At 48.3% G+C, this 13,318-nt stretch overlaps 1 protein-coding gene across 13 annotated transcripts in view; it reads right to left on the reverse strand.

Annotated features, from left to right (window-relative positions):
• Positions 1-4,348: 4,348 nt before the first annotated feature.
• Tmem229b (transmembrane protein 229B) overlaps positions 4,349-13,318 on the reverse strand; it is a 45,765-nt gene continuing 36,795 nt past the window's right edge. For 7 of the 13 annotated variants that reach the window (XM_006515914.2, XM_006515909.3, XM_006515915.4 and 4 more), the window contains one exon: positions 4,349-7,730. In XM_006515914.2, coding sequence (XP_006515977.1) covers positions 7,206-7,709 — 504 coding nt within the window. In that variant the 5' untranslated portion in view covers positions 7,710-7,730 and the 3' untranslated portion in view covers positions 4,349-7,205. The remainder of the gene's footprint in view (positions 7,731-13,318) is intronic. The other 6 variants (XM_030246737.1, XM_006515913.2, XM_030246736.1 and 3 more) reach the window with 1 other exon arrangement.

Raw genomic sequence — 13,318 nt, forward strand, 5'->3', positions numbered from 1 at the left:
TTATAAAGGATCCGGTGGGGCAGATACGTTTGCAAGTTTGCAGCTCCTTAGAACCCACAGGTTCTTTGTATTCCAGAGCAATGATGGTCATGTAGCTGAGAGAGAAAGGGTTGCAGAAGCCAGGGAAGCCTGCCTTTCAGTCCTGGTGGCCTTAATCCATGGCCTGGCCTCTGAGAAAGCAAGGCAAATGCTAAGAGTACAAGGACTTCCAGGATCTGCAGGCAGCCTGCTGGCACTTGATCCTACTCCTTAGGAAGGATTATCTGTAAGGACCTGGTCAAGATCCTGTCTCTTACTTAGAACTTTGCTACATTTAGGTAAGTCTACCTCATAGGTCTGTGTAGTAGAGGTCTTCAGACAGCAGCAGTATTGGGAAGTAATGGACCTTTAATAGGTGGAGCCTAGTTAATCATAGGGTGTGAGCTCATGAACGGGGTATTGGTAACCTGACCCTTTTCTCACCCTTTGTAGCTGACCACGGGAGTGACAGGTCTCATCTGACATGCACTCTTTTAGATGGTGGTCTGTGCTATCATAGGCCTAAAGCAAGGAAGTCAGTTGGTTATGAATTGAAATCTCCAAGACTGTGAGCTAAAATAAGCTTTCCTCTTCAGCATCTGGAAGATCCTTAACCAGAAAGCTCCCTGTTTAGTAGGTGTGACTAAAGCAGCAGCAAAGGCTATGCATCGTCAGTGGACTTTCCTTCTGAGTACTATTTGACTCTAAGATGGCATTCTTTCCGAGGTCAGGATAATGCACCCCCTGAAAGAACTAATCAATCCAGCATGAAAGTTCCAAGAAGACACTGGCAAGTCTCCTTCAGGACTTAGTGGATTCAGAAAAGGGAGCAGGTCTGTCAATTGCTCCATGATGGCGGCCACAGACAATGACTGGGATAGTTGTCTGGACACAATTCCTAGCTTCAGGTCCCTCCAAAGAGCCTATGATACTCTGGAACACAAACCCCACTTATCAGTTGGTCATGCTATGTGGCTCATGCCTTTAATCCCAGCACTAGGGATGCCAAGGCAGGAGAATCACTGTAAGTTTTAGGTTATGAAGTGAGCTCCAATATAGCCTTTGTTACAGCAGTAGGCTCTATCTTTAAAAAAAAAAATCATTCATCGTGAGGTCCCTTAAACACCCACTATGTTCTGGCCTTGATTTGTCCCAAATTCAGCTAAGATTGCTTAAGCATAGAAAACACTTGTGTTTTCAAGACAGTGAGAAGCCAGCCTATCTCAGAAAGCATCAAAGGATGGCAAAGTTCTGTGTATTTCCTGGGTACCCTTACCTGTCCCTGAAGTCAAGCAGAGTCTCTGTTGGAAAATCACTCATGGAGAAGCATCCATACATGGCATAACCGATAGGATCCCTGTCACCATTTCTTCCCCTGATCATCCATCATTGCTGCTAGCCTGGTCCCTACTCTTGGAGATGTCCAATATGGAATTGAGGAGCTAAAATGGTGAATCCTCTGGCCTGTCTGAGTTTGTGGAAGGGCCTGGCAGAGGGTTCTTGTCTTACCACGAAGAGGTTTCATCTGGTAGTCTCAAGCCCTCTAAGAGTATGAACAGCCAGAGGCCCAGTCATCTCTTCAAGTTGAAAATAGGATCATTGAGAAAAGCCTGGGACAAAAATAAAACTGTGTAGGAGGGACAGAATGGGTGTCAGGGATAAATCTAGCATCCAGAGGCCAAGATTTCATAGCCTCCTCCACTGGGAGGGGTCTTTGGCCAGTTGTCTTGTCTTGGCTAAGATGGCATTCTATAGTGCCTACATTATAACCCCCAGACGCCCATCCTGCTACTCACAAACATTTCCATTTAGCTTTGTAAATGGCACTCACATGAACTGAACTCAAGTCATCACCTGACTCCTCACAAATCCTCCTTGAAAGATCTGCTCGAGTCAAAACAAGATTTGTAAAGCTGGGAGTATTGCCATGTGCCAGTTGTCAGCTGAGACAGGAGCGGTCAGGCCTAGGAGTTTGGGTCAGTGTAGGGCAACATAATGAAATGATGTCTCAGAAAAAATGGGGAGGGGGTTGGGAAGAAATGAGGTGGTTGAATCCAGGCCAGGTATGGTGGTGCACAACTTTAATCCCGGGCCTTGGAAGGTAGAAACAGATGGATCTTTGTGAGCTGGAGGCCAGCCTGGTCTACATGGTAAGGTCCTGGAAAGCCAGGGCTATAGGCTGAGTATCAACAGTCCTCCTCCATAAACAGGGACAGGATGGTGCCCATCTGAAATGGAAGAGAATGAAAACATGTGGCCATTGGTGCCTGGCAGCAGTGCCATAGAAGCTACAACTGCAGTTAAATGAGACCCAGCTCCTCTAACCTTGGACCAGTGGCTCCATCCTCCTGCATCACCTTCCCAAGGCAGGCAGTCTGCTTGTCTTCTAGTTGCACCAGCACAAGGGTGGAAATGCACACTTTGAGAGAAGAAGAGACCCACTCCAGAAAGAAAAGTTCAAGTTCTAGTACTTTCTTCGTTGTCGTTAAACATCACGCAGACCTTGGTGTGAGCTCTCCTAGGCCATTTGTGTGAATCCTGCATCTTTAGCTTTTGGGTTGGGTTGGAAGGGGAAAATGTGGGGGCGAGCTGTCAAGAAAAGATGCCCGCCTTTAATCCCAGCACTCGGGAGGCAGAGGCAGGCAGATTTCTGAGTTCTAGGCCAGCCTGATCTACAAAGTGAGTTCCAGGACAGCCAGGGCTATACAGAGAAACCCTGTCTCGAAAAACCAAAAAAAAAAAAAAAAAAAAAAAAAACAAAACAAAAACAAAAACAAAACAAACAAACAAACAAAAAAAAAAACAAAGAAAAGATGCCACCCAGCCAGGGAGCAGACTATTATAAAGAGCTTGCTTTGCAGGTATGAGGACTTGACTTTGGGCTCTGGAACACACATATTACTACTCTGGCTTGGTGATGCACCTCTTGTAGTCTTGGAGCCAGGGAGGCAGAAACAATATTTTGGGGATTAGCTAATCTAATCCTGGCCAGACTAGCCTAACCAGTGAGCTCCAGGACAATGAGAGACCCTGTCTCAGAGGAGGTGGATAGCATTCCTGAGGAATGACACCTGAGGTTGCCCTCTGGCCTCCATATACTTTCGAACATACGTGCACATGCACATACATGCATGGTGTGTGTGTGTGTGTGTAAAGTGAAAAGTCCTCTCAGTGTAGGTCCTGCCTCCTCTTTCTCTCTTTCTCTCCTTTCCTTCTTTTTCTGCCCTTTTGTTGTGTTGTGTTTTGTTTTGTTCTTCGAGACAGGGTTTCTCTGTGTAGCCCTGGCTGTCCTGGACTGGATCTGTAGACCAGGCTGGCCTTGAACTCACAAAGGTCCACCTGCCTCTGCCTCCTGAGTACTGGGATAAAAGGCATGCATCACCATACCCAGCCTGCCTCTTTTCTATGGCTCCATTTAGACTTTCATCGTTTGTCTCTTTCTTCAAACTCTTACTGTGAAAGAACTACCTTATAGGTTTGTTTTTACTAACATGCAAATGATTGTTAGGGTGCTTTCAGTTATAGTTCCACTTTATAAGGAGACCATCTGTCGAAGAAATAGATACTTCCAAGTGACTGTGGGTCCAGTAAAAGCAAAAGGCCTTCCCAGTGACTTACAAGCACTGTGCCCTGGCTATGGATGGGGGCCAGGACAGTTGGGTTTAGCAGATCAGACTGAACAACTTTGCTTTTGAGGCAGGGTCTCTCCATGTAATCCTGGCTGTCCTGGAACTCACTCTAAGTCTGAAGGACTTCTAAACTCTCCCTCTTCTTCCTGGAAGCAGAAAAGTAATCAGGAGTACAGTATATCACAGGGATGGGGCAGAGGACCTAGTCAGAACCAAGCTCACAAAGTAGGAAAGGACTACGTCCTCCAAAGGCCTTCTCAGTGAACATAGATTTGCTAGGAAGGAGTATGGAACTGAATCTTCAAGTATGATTTTCATGTTGTACAAAAGCCTCTTAGTTTTGCTTGTTTGTTTTGTTTTTGAGCCCCTCCCCCCATGGCTTCTCTAATCATGGTACATGCCAAGCTACTGCCAATCTGTCTAAAAGCTGTTCATCTCAGGACTGGTATAGGCAGCCCAAATTCTGCTGGGACCCCATGTCTACCTCCAGCCTGGGACTGCAGGAGTTAGGGAGCATTGGAGTGGACACAGGTGACTAGAGAGAGCGAGGGCTGGTGGCAGCGCCACACCACTTCACCACCTCACCACCAGCCATCCTGGTTCAGGAAGGTGTGACATAGATATTGCCAAGTATGAAGAGCCCAACCTCCAGTACGCCCTGGGAAAGGGGCCCCACAGTGGAACAGATGGGTCACAGCCAGTCCAGGAACACAAACACCAGTATATTTTATGTGCACAGTTATGAAAAGGGAGAGACAGACTAACGGAGACATAGCAGGCAACGGGCTTACAAACTGGTCATGTACCTTTCTCAAGAGCTGTCCAGTTGGAAGACAGTCCTAACCACTTCATAGGCCCTGCTACAAAGCTGGGGCCTACAGCTCCTCCAGGTAAGGGTGGCTTCAGGGTGGAAGGCACTCCCATGGCCTTCCTCATACTTCAGGGCTGGGCTGCTCACCTGCCTCCTACGACAAGACTTTGCACAGCCCAGAGCTTCATAAATAGATTTCCACGTAACTGACCCACTCAGCAGTCTCCTGGGAGATCCATGAAGAGTGATGGAGCAGGACAAAGGGGACTCACAGACGCTCCCTATATATTATTGCTGTGAATAAGCACAGGCCATTGTGACTCTCCAGCATGAGGAGGGGACAGGGTACTGGAAGCCTAGCAGACATCCAAAGCAACTCAACCATGCAGGACAGCATACTTACTATCTGAAACTCCTACCTTGGGCTCAGAACAGCAGAGGGCAGCTCCATAAACAACCAGCAGACTCCCCACTGCTCAGAAGGGCTTAATTACCCCCAACCTTTGAGCCCCTAAGCACTAAGGGGTTGGAGCCCTGAAGATAGCCAATAAGCAAGAGCTGAAATCTAAACTACACTCCGTGAGATCTGACCCTGTAGGTCTGTGGTCAGGCCTTAAGGTGTAGCTTCCCTTGGCTGGGGGTTCTATGCCTATGAGGGGCCCTAGGAGCAACAGGGGACCTAGGAAAGCAGATCACAATGCTCAGTATGGCCAGGCATGCAGATCTGCTCTGGGAACCCCTCCTGACATGGGATTAATAGAGCTTTGAGGAAAAAACGGTACTAGGGAATGCCTACAAGACAACATCTGGAGCGCTGAGACCTAGGGGCCACCCAATGGCCTTTTCTGGTTGAGAATTGGAGCCTTAATGCTGGGAGACCTCAGTTGTGAAGACAGGTGTGAGGTGGCCTGGAGAGGCGTTAGGATTCAGATAATTAAGATAATATGGAAATGGAGAAAACAAGGAATCTTCTCCACCTGTAGATGGAAAGCAACCACTCCCATTGGAAACCTGAATCCCTGTAATGCCCAAAGCGTTACAAGTATATATAACAAGTCCCCCCGCAACAGAATGGTGTTTGGTGATTTGAGAAGCCTACCCAGGGAAACACTTGGCTTTCTACCCTAGACAGAGAACACTCTGGGAAAAGATGCCACAGAAGGTTATGTCTCCAGTCTTTGCCCCAGCCAAGGACAGCCCTGCTGCTGGCCCTGGCTTGGTGCTGTCTGCACGATCCAGAGACTATACACAGGTGGTATGGTCATTTAAGAAAATGATCTATAAGAAATAAGGGCTGATTGCAACCTTTGAGGGTCCCAGGGTGGCCTCATGGGATGCTACTCTCTTTGATGGTCCCGTCTTCTCAAGGAGTGGGGGACAAAAATCAGAAGGGGCCTAGATTTCACCTGTCCACTGCCAGCAATGGACCCATCATGGGATAAAGTTACAATAACCAAGCTGACAAGGCCCATGAGTGTGACAGGGTTAACACTGCTTGAGAAACAAGCTCATGGAATCAGCTGGCCAGGGGGAGTTGCAGGAAGAGCAGCCCTGAGGGTTGACTGCTGAGCTGAGGCTATGGTGAGATTCGTTCTTTTTCCAGGAAAGGGCCTCTAAAGAGCCTTCCATGGTCTTCTGTATCTGTCTTGTTCTCCCTGGGTCTCCTCTAGCTCACAGGAAGCCATACTGGTTAACTGGCTGAAATAATAAACCATACGGGCAAACGGGACCTAGAACTCTGCCTTTTTTCCCCCCGCTGTGGATCCACTGTACACCTCTGGGCCTCGCTGTACATTATAGGGATACTATGCGTTTTCAGTAGGACCTCTGCAGGGAAGGGGCACCAGACTACTATCCCTGGGCCAGGGAGACAGGGCACCCCCCAGTCATCAGACGAAGGTGGAGGGAAGGCTGCAGCAAGGCAGGTGGGGTCCACTTCAGAGCTGTGCCTCTGGCCACTGCTGTGTTCTATAGGGAGCTGGGAGCAGAGAAGGGTATGGTGACTGACACAGAGGAAAGGGCTGCCTGCTAATGGTAAATACCTTGAACATAAGAGAAAGGGGAAACACCACCGAACACACGGGGATTGAAACCTCCAAAAGCCCAAGGTTGGTGGGAATCCAGCACCACAGGGGCCCCCAGAAGGCCAAGGGAGCAGCGTGGGGCCCTGGGAGAGGGAGAAGGAGAGGAGCCAAAGGAAGTCTTCCCAGCCTTTGCACACCACCAGTGCCACCAAGCAGCCCAGTTGGCTACTTGGTCTCTCTCAGGCTGCAGCTCAGAGGCCCCTGGGGAGGTATTGGTTGCAAGCAAGCACCTGAATATTGCCTAATGGAACCAGCCAAAGCCCAGCTGAAGCCTGGGGGCAGGTGGGGTGGTGGTCCCCAACAGCAGCCAAGGCCTTCTCAGACCTTGCCTCTCACCCGTGGCCCCAGAGTTCATGTCCCTTAGCTAGGACGGGTCTGCTGCTTCCAAAGTCATCCATCAATGTCCGATTGTTCACCACCCAGCTCCTAGTCCCCAGGATGTGTTGAGAGCCACGGATGAGTCTCAAAGTCCTTCTGTTGCCCAACTCCCCAACACCATCCCACTGCCCACCATGTGTGGTTATGTTTGCCCTACTGAGCTAAGACCCAGTTGGGGGCAGGGCTTGTGCTGAACCAAGGGGTAACTGCATCAGCTTGGTCTCTCTCTTTCTCTGTTCATGGGGTCCTATGAGAGACTTCAGGTCCTCACATTAATCTTCTGACTCAGTCGGTCTTGACGTGGCCATTGGCCAGGGCTGGTGGGCTGGCAGGCTCCCCAGGCTCTGCGTCCTTGTCAAAGCGCAGGCGGAGGGTGTTGCGGATGATAAACTGCTCCATGATGAGGGCCCCGCAGAACCAGGGCACAGCATACTCCAGGGTAATGAGGCCCATGAAATCAAAGTCGAACTGGGAGTAGTCCCAGGGACAGGCGTTGAACTGGCGTAGGATAAAGCCGGTGGTGAATTCCCACAGGTAAGTCCAGAGAGTGTAGATGACGCAGCGCACCAGAAGAGGACAGCGGCCACGCAGACGAAGGTACATACGCTCCACGATCAGGATGGAGGTGCCATAGATGAAGAGGGCCCACACGCTCGTGACCCCCGGGAACTTCCAGTTAAAATTCACCACAAACTCCCAGGCCGCTGTAAACATCACCTCGCAGAAGTAGCCGTGGATAGCATATAGGTACCAACGAGACAGCGCTGTCAGGGGCTCGGCAGAAGCCATGGTAACAACTGGGACCTCCTGCTGGGAATACAGAGAGTCAGATGAAGGAGCCACTCCATACTTTTCCCTGCCCCCAGCTCCTCATCTCTCTGTGGTGACCAGGCTGGAGGGGATTTCAAATCATCCACCTTTCTTCATCCTCATTGGTACCAACCATCGTCCCTATTGTCTACCTTCTGTATCACCTCAACTCCCTGTTAGCACTGGCTTTCTTCTGAGAAACTCTACGCAAATACTATGTGAAAATGTCTACTGAATTCTGTAATATTTATGGTTATCTGAAGAGTTAGCTGTCCTGACCCATTGGTCTTTTCCTTTCTCACCAGGACCACTGGGAACCTTATTTCTTCCCCATCTACTCCAGGTCATTCATATTTCTGAGTTCTCTCTCTCTCTTCCCTCATACATACACACTATTTTAACAATTTTTGAGTCTCGATCTCATATATTCCTCTCTCATATAGATTGCCATATTTTATAGTTTTTAAGTGTAGGATTCAATAGCATTAAGAACATTCACTATGTACTCACTAATAAGTGGATGTTCGCTAAAAAGTACAGAATACTCAAGATACAGTCCACAGAACTCAAAAAGGTTAACAAGCTGAAGGGTCCAAGTGAGGATGCCTCACTCCCACTTGGGAGGAAGAAGAAAGCAATCACAGGAGTGGGGAGGGAGGGGGGACCTGGGTGTTCCCCACCCAGGGGACAGAAAGGAAGAGGGGAACATGATCAGGTGGAAGGAAAGGACTAAAGCCACGAGAGCCAGCAGAAAGAATGGAAACAGATAACCTCAGGAGGTAGGAGGTGGGGGGGGGGGCCTCCAGAATACACCAGAGACCTGGGAGGTGAGAGATTCTCAGAATTCAAAGGGTGGGACCTTAGATGAAATGCCCTACAGTGCGGGGAGGTAACTTCTAGAGCCCACCTCTAGCAGAAAGACAGGGCATCAAGTGAGAGAGGGGGTTGCCATCCCACAGTCAAAAAATCTGACCCATAATTGTTCCTGTCTGAAACAACTGAAGGGACAAAAGTGGAGAAGAGCCTGAGGAAAAGGAGGTCCAGCAACAGACCCAAAGTGGGATCCAGCTCAAGGGAGGCTCCAAGATCTGATACTATTACTGTATTATGAAGTACTCACAAAAAGGAACCTATCATGACTGGCCCCTGATAAAGACCCAACAAGCAGCTGAAAGAGTCAGATGCAGATATTTGCACCCAACCAATGGACAGAAGCTGCTGACCCCTGAGGTTGGGTTAGGGAAAAGCTGGAAGAAGCTAAGAAGGAGGACCAGCAGTCTCAGTCTGGACCCCCAAGATCTGTCAGACACTGGACCACCAACCAGGCAGCATACACCAGCTGATATGAGGCCCCCAACACATATACAACAGAGGACTGCTGGGTCTGGGTTCAGTCAGAGAAGATGCACCTAACCCTCAAAAGACTGGAGGCCCCAGGGAGTGGAGAGGTCTGGTGAGGTGGGGGGTTGGGGGTGGTGACATCTTTGTGGAGCTGGGGGGTACGGGGGGAGGAGGTATGGGATGTGGAACAGTCAGAAGGTGGACCGGGAAGGGGATAAAATCTGGAGTGTAAAAACAAAACAAAACAAAAAAATTAAATTAAAGTTAAAAAAAAAAGAACATTCACAATATTGTACAATCATTACTACCATGGTTTCCTGAACCTTCCCATCATCCCAAATAGAATATGTGCACAAGGGCTGGGATTTTGTTCAGTTGACGAACTTGCTTAAAGCCATGCAAACTGGGCGTGGTGGCATACACTTGTAATCCCAAAGACAAAGAGGTAGTAGGATTCGGTCATCTTCAGCTACACAGAGAATTCAAGGGCCACCCTGGGCTACGTTGGGCCTTGTCTCCAAAAAGAAAGCTATGTTATTAACTCCCACTCTCTCCACCCCTCCTTCCCCCAGCTTCTGGCAGCCATTGCTTTAGCCTCAATCAACTTGACAATGCTCATAATTTTTCTCTCACAGCTGATATATTGGACTTAAATTTATTGCTCAAGGTTTATTTGGGTTGTAGTCTGCATCTGAGCAAACCCATCCTTTTCAAAGGTAGAAGCTACTTCTACTGGGCTGAACATTGTTTCTCTGCTGTTCACAGACACCAGATGACTCCTGCTTTTGAGCAGTGCTGGCCCACACAGGTGAACCAGTATCTGCTCAAGGCCCACTCCCAGCTCCTTTGGCTCCGTACCTGGCAGTAGAACTATTAGGAGACAGGGCAACTTTGTTGTTGCCTTTCTGAACAACCATAGTACTGGGCTGGACAGCACCCACCTGGCACCTGTCTGGAACTCCGTTCTAGGGGAGCTGACACTCTTCTCTGGCCTCTGTGGGCACTGCGCACATGTGGTGCATGTGCATATATATATTCTCTGTGTAGCTGAAGATGACCGAATCCTACTACCTCTTTGTCTTTGGCATTACAAGTGTATGCCACCACGCCCAGTTTGCATGGCTTTAAGCAAGTGCATATATATATGTGGTATTGTTTTATATATTTTACATCCTTGGCAGAACATGTACAAATTCGAGCTTCTTTGTATCCCTTCTTTGTATCAACATTTAGGCTTTGTTTGCCTCATAATGGCTGTCCTAGACTAGATACCTAAATATGATATCATTGTGGTCACGTTTTATTTGTAACTGCTACAGTAGAGGAGACTTGGCTAGCTTTTCTTCCCTCCTCTCTCAGACCCCACTGCCAGTCTTCACCTCCCACCATCCTTCCCCAAAGCCCGCCTCTCAGGCCTCTGTCTCTCAGGCCTCTGTCTCTCAGGCCTCTGTCTCTCAGGCCTCTGTCTCTCAGGCCTCTGTCTCTCAGGCCTCTGTCTCTCTCCTAGCTCTCTATTGTAGACGGTCTGGACCACTCATGCGGCCCCGCAATCAGAATCCAGTCTATTTACTTTTTGATACATGAGCCCTTATGATTCCACAAGCTCTCCAACTTCTGAGTGAACTCTTTTGAGAGTGTGACTCTTTTACAGCCCTGTTATCCAGCTATGGCCCCGGGCCTCTCCCCTGTAAGACTCTAAACAATACAATCTTGTTTATGCAGAGGTTAGTGAGGGAGATCTCATAGTTTATCAAGAATAAGAAGTTTTGTCAGCTACCAATGTGCATCTGGCCTGCTATCTACCAATCCTCTCTCCCAGGTAGGACAAGGGACAGAGGTTATCAAGGTGGCACCTGTTGTTTTCCCAGCTGACCGAGAATCCTAATACCATCTCTTAGGTACGCAGGCCTCACTGCAGTAATATTTATCCACCCTTGTGCCTTAACTATATTCTAAAACACTGGTTCTTAATTGAAACTCATATGAAGCCAAGTGTGGTTGTGTGTGCCTGTAAGCTTAGCACTGGGAAGGCTGAGACAGGAAGACTGCAAGTTCCAGGCCAGTCAGGGAGACATAGCAAGACCCTGTATCAAAACAAAAACAAAAACAAAAAGGGAAGGGGGGTTGCCTATCATGCAGAGGCCCTGCGTTTAATCCCCAGCACTGTGCAAACCAAGTACAGCAGAACATGACCATAACCCCAAAACTTGGGTGTTAAAGAGTAGACGCAAGGAGGGTCAGAAGTTCAAGGACATCCTTAACTACATAGTGAGTTCCTGTCCACCTGAGCTTCAAGAGATCTGAGGGAGGGTGGGTAGAGGGGAAGAGAGAGGATAAAGGGGAGAAAAGAAAGAGAGGGAGAGGGTGAGGGGAGGGAGAAGGAAGAGAGAGAGCGAGTTTATATGTGAGACTGGAAGGGATTAGTATCTGCCCCACACCCCAAGGTCTCTAAACGGAGGCCCTTAGACTACAACCTGCTCCCGATTCCCACTCCAGACTCAACCTCACACATAGCTCTGTATAGCTCCAAAGGCTCCCCCTTCTCCTAATGAAACATGATAGCATCCTTGGCCTGACAGTCAAGGCCCCAAATACATCCCTTCCACTTGGTTCTCACCATCCAAGGTCTCCCTGCCTGGATTGGGTTTTTTCTGTTTGGTATGCCTTCTCACACTCACCAGCACAGCCTCGGTGTCTGGGTGACCGTTAGAGCCAAAGTCTCCTCTCCCCAGTCATAAATCCTCTTCCTCATCTGAGTTTCCACAGCACTCTACCCTCTGATGTCAATTAATTCTGTTCAGTTCCATTTTCAGTCCCAAGCCAGACCTTATCTTATCCTCTTGGCCGTCAAAGCCTAGACCGCTTCCTTCAGTAATACAACTGGATTCCTTCTCTTTCCTAGATTATTCCTCCTCTTCTTCTTCTTCCTCCTCCTCCTCCTGATGTCCCGTGGGCACCTCAAGCTCCTTCCTAAATCAATTCAGTATCTTTACCCAAAACCAGCTTTTCTCCTTTGCCTGCTCCTGTTAGATGGCACCACCAAGCAACCAGTTAGAATTGAGAGGCCCTGTAACCTTAAACTGAGTTTCTGAGTGTAGGGACCTGTATGACGGGTTCACTGTCACACCCCTGTGTGTATACAGGACTGCACTTGGCAGAGGGATGACGGTAGTCCTCAATCTTTAGCAAACGTCGCCAAGCATACCATCCCCAATGTACCGTATCCTACCCCATCATTTCCTATTGTAGCTCAGGCATCTGTGGGTCAGAAGATCTCAGCTGGCCTAAATCACAAGGCTGAGTCACCTGGGGCTCTGTTCTGTGCTCGGCTGGGGAGGTTAAGCCGGGGTGACCCTGTTCCATCAGTTTCTCATCTTCCTCTTGGACTTGGCAGACTAGGACTTATCTCATGGATAAACATGTATATCTCATGTTTGTAAGTCACCAGCCCACAAGCAAGCCAGCCCAACCAACAAGTGTTTTTTCACTCTGGCCAAGACAGAGAAAGAAGGGAAGGAGATCATAATTAATGGCCTGGGAGGACAGTTAAAGAGAAAGAATAATTTCTAATGTCCTGGAGTATGCTAGGTTAGCTATGGTTGATTTCAATGCATTGCATATCTCAAAATATCGAGTTGGGAGGATTCTGAGTGTTCTCAAAAAACGATTCATATCTCAGGTGATAGTGCCAATTATCCTGATCTGATAAGACACTGTGACCAGGCATGGAAAGATCACACTGTATCTCGTAAGTACTAACAATCACTATATGTCCATTAAAGAGTTTTGTGCGTGGCAGGGTCTGACATACCAAAGTCTGGCGCTTGAATCACTATGTAGCCAAAGATAACCTTGAAGTTCTGATCCTCTTGCCTCTACCCACCAAGTGCTAGGATTACAGGCATGCAGCACTGCACAGTGCACACGTATGCAGTGGGAGTCAAACCCATGGCTTCCTGAGTGCGAGGTGAGGACTCAAATCAACTGAGTGCATCTCCAGCCCCTATTCAAGATACTTTTAATATTAAAATTATTTAAATTATTTTCAATAAATAAAAAGGCATTCTTCCTATCCTGCTTTTTAAATTAAGGCATGTCTGTGAACATCTCATTAGTTAAGGTACCTTTAAAATCCCTTGGGAATCCATCTCCTTGTTGCTGCTGTTCAGGTTCAACTGTATCTCACCAGGCAGCTCTAAAAGTCTTTCAGCCTTTGCCTTGCCTGCTTACAGTTCAAGTCCATAACA

Source organism: Mus musculus, chromosome 12 (genome assembly GCF_000001635.26).
Source record: "Mus musculus strain C57BL/6J chromosome 12, GRCm38.p6 C57BL/6J".
NCBI classification, from domain to species: domain Eukaryota; kingdom Metazoa; phylum Chordata; class Mammalia; order Rodentia; family Muridae; genus Mus; species Mus musculus.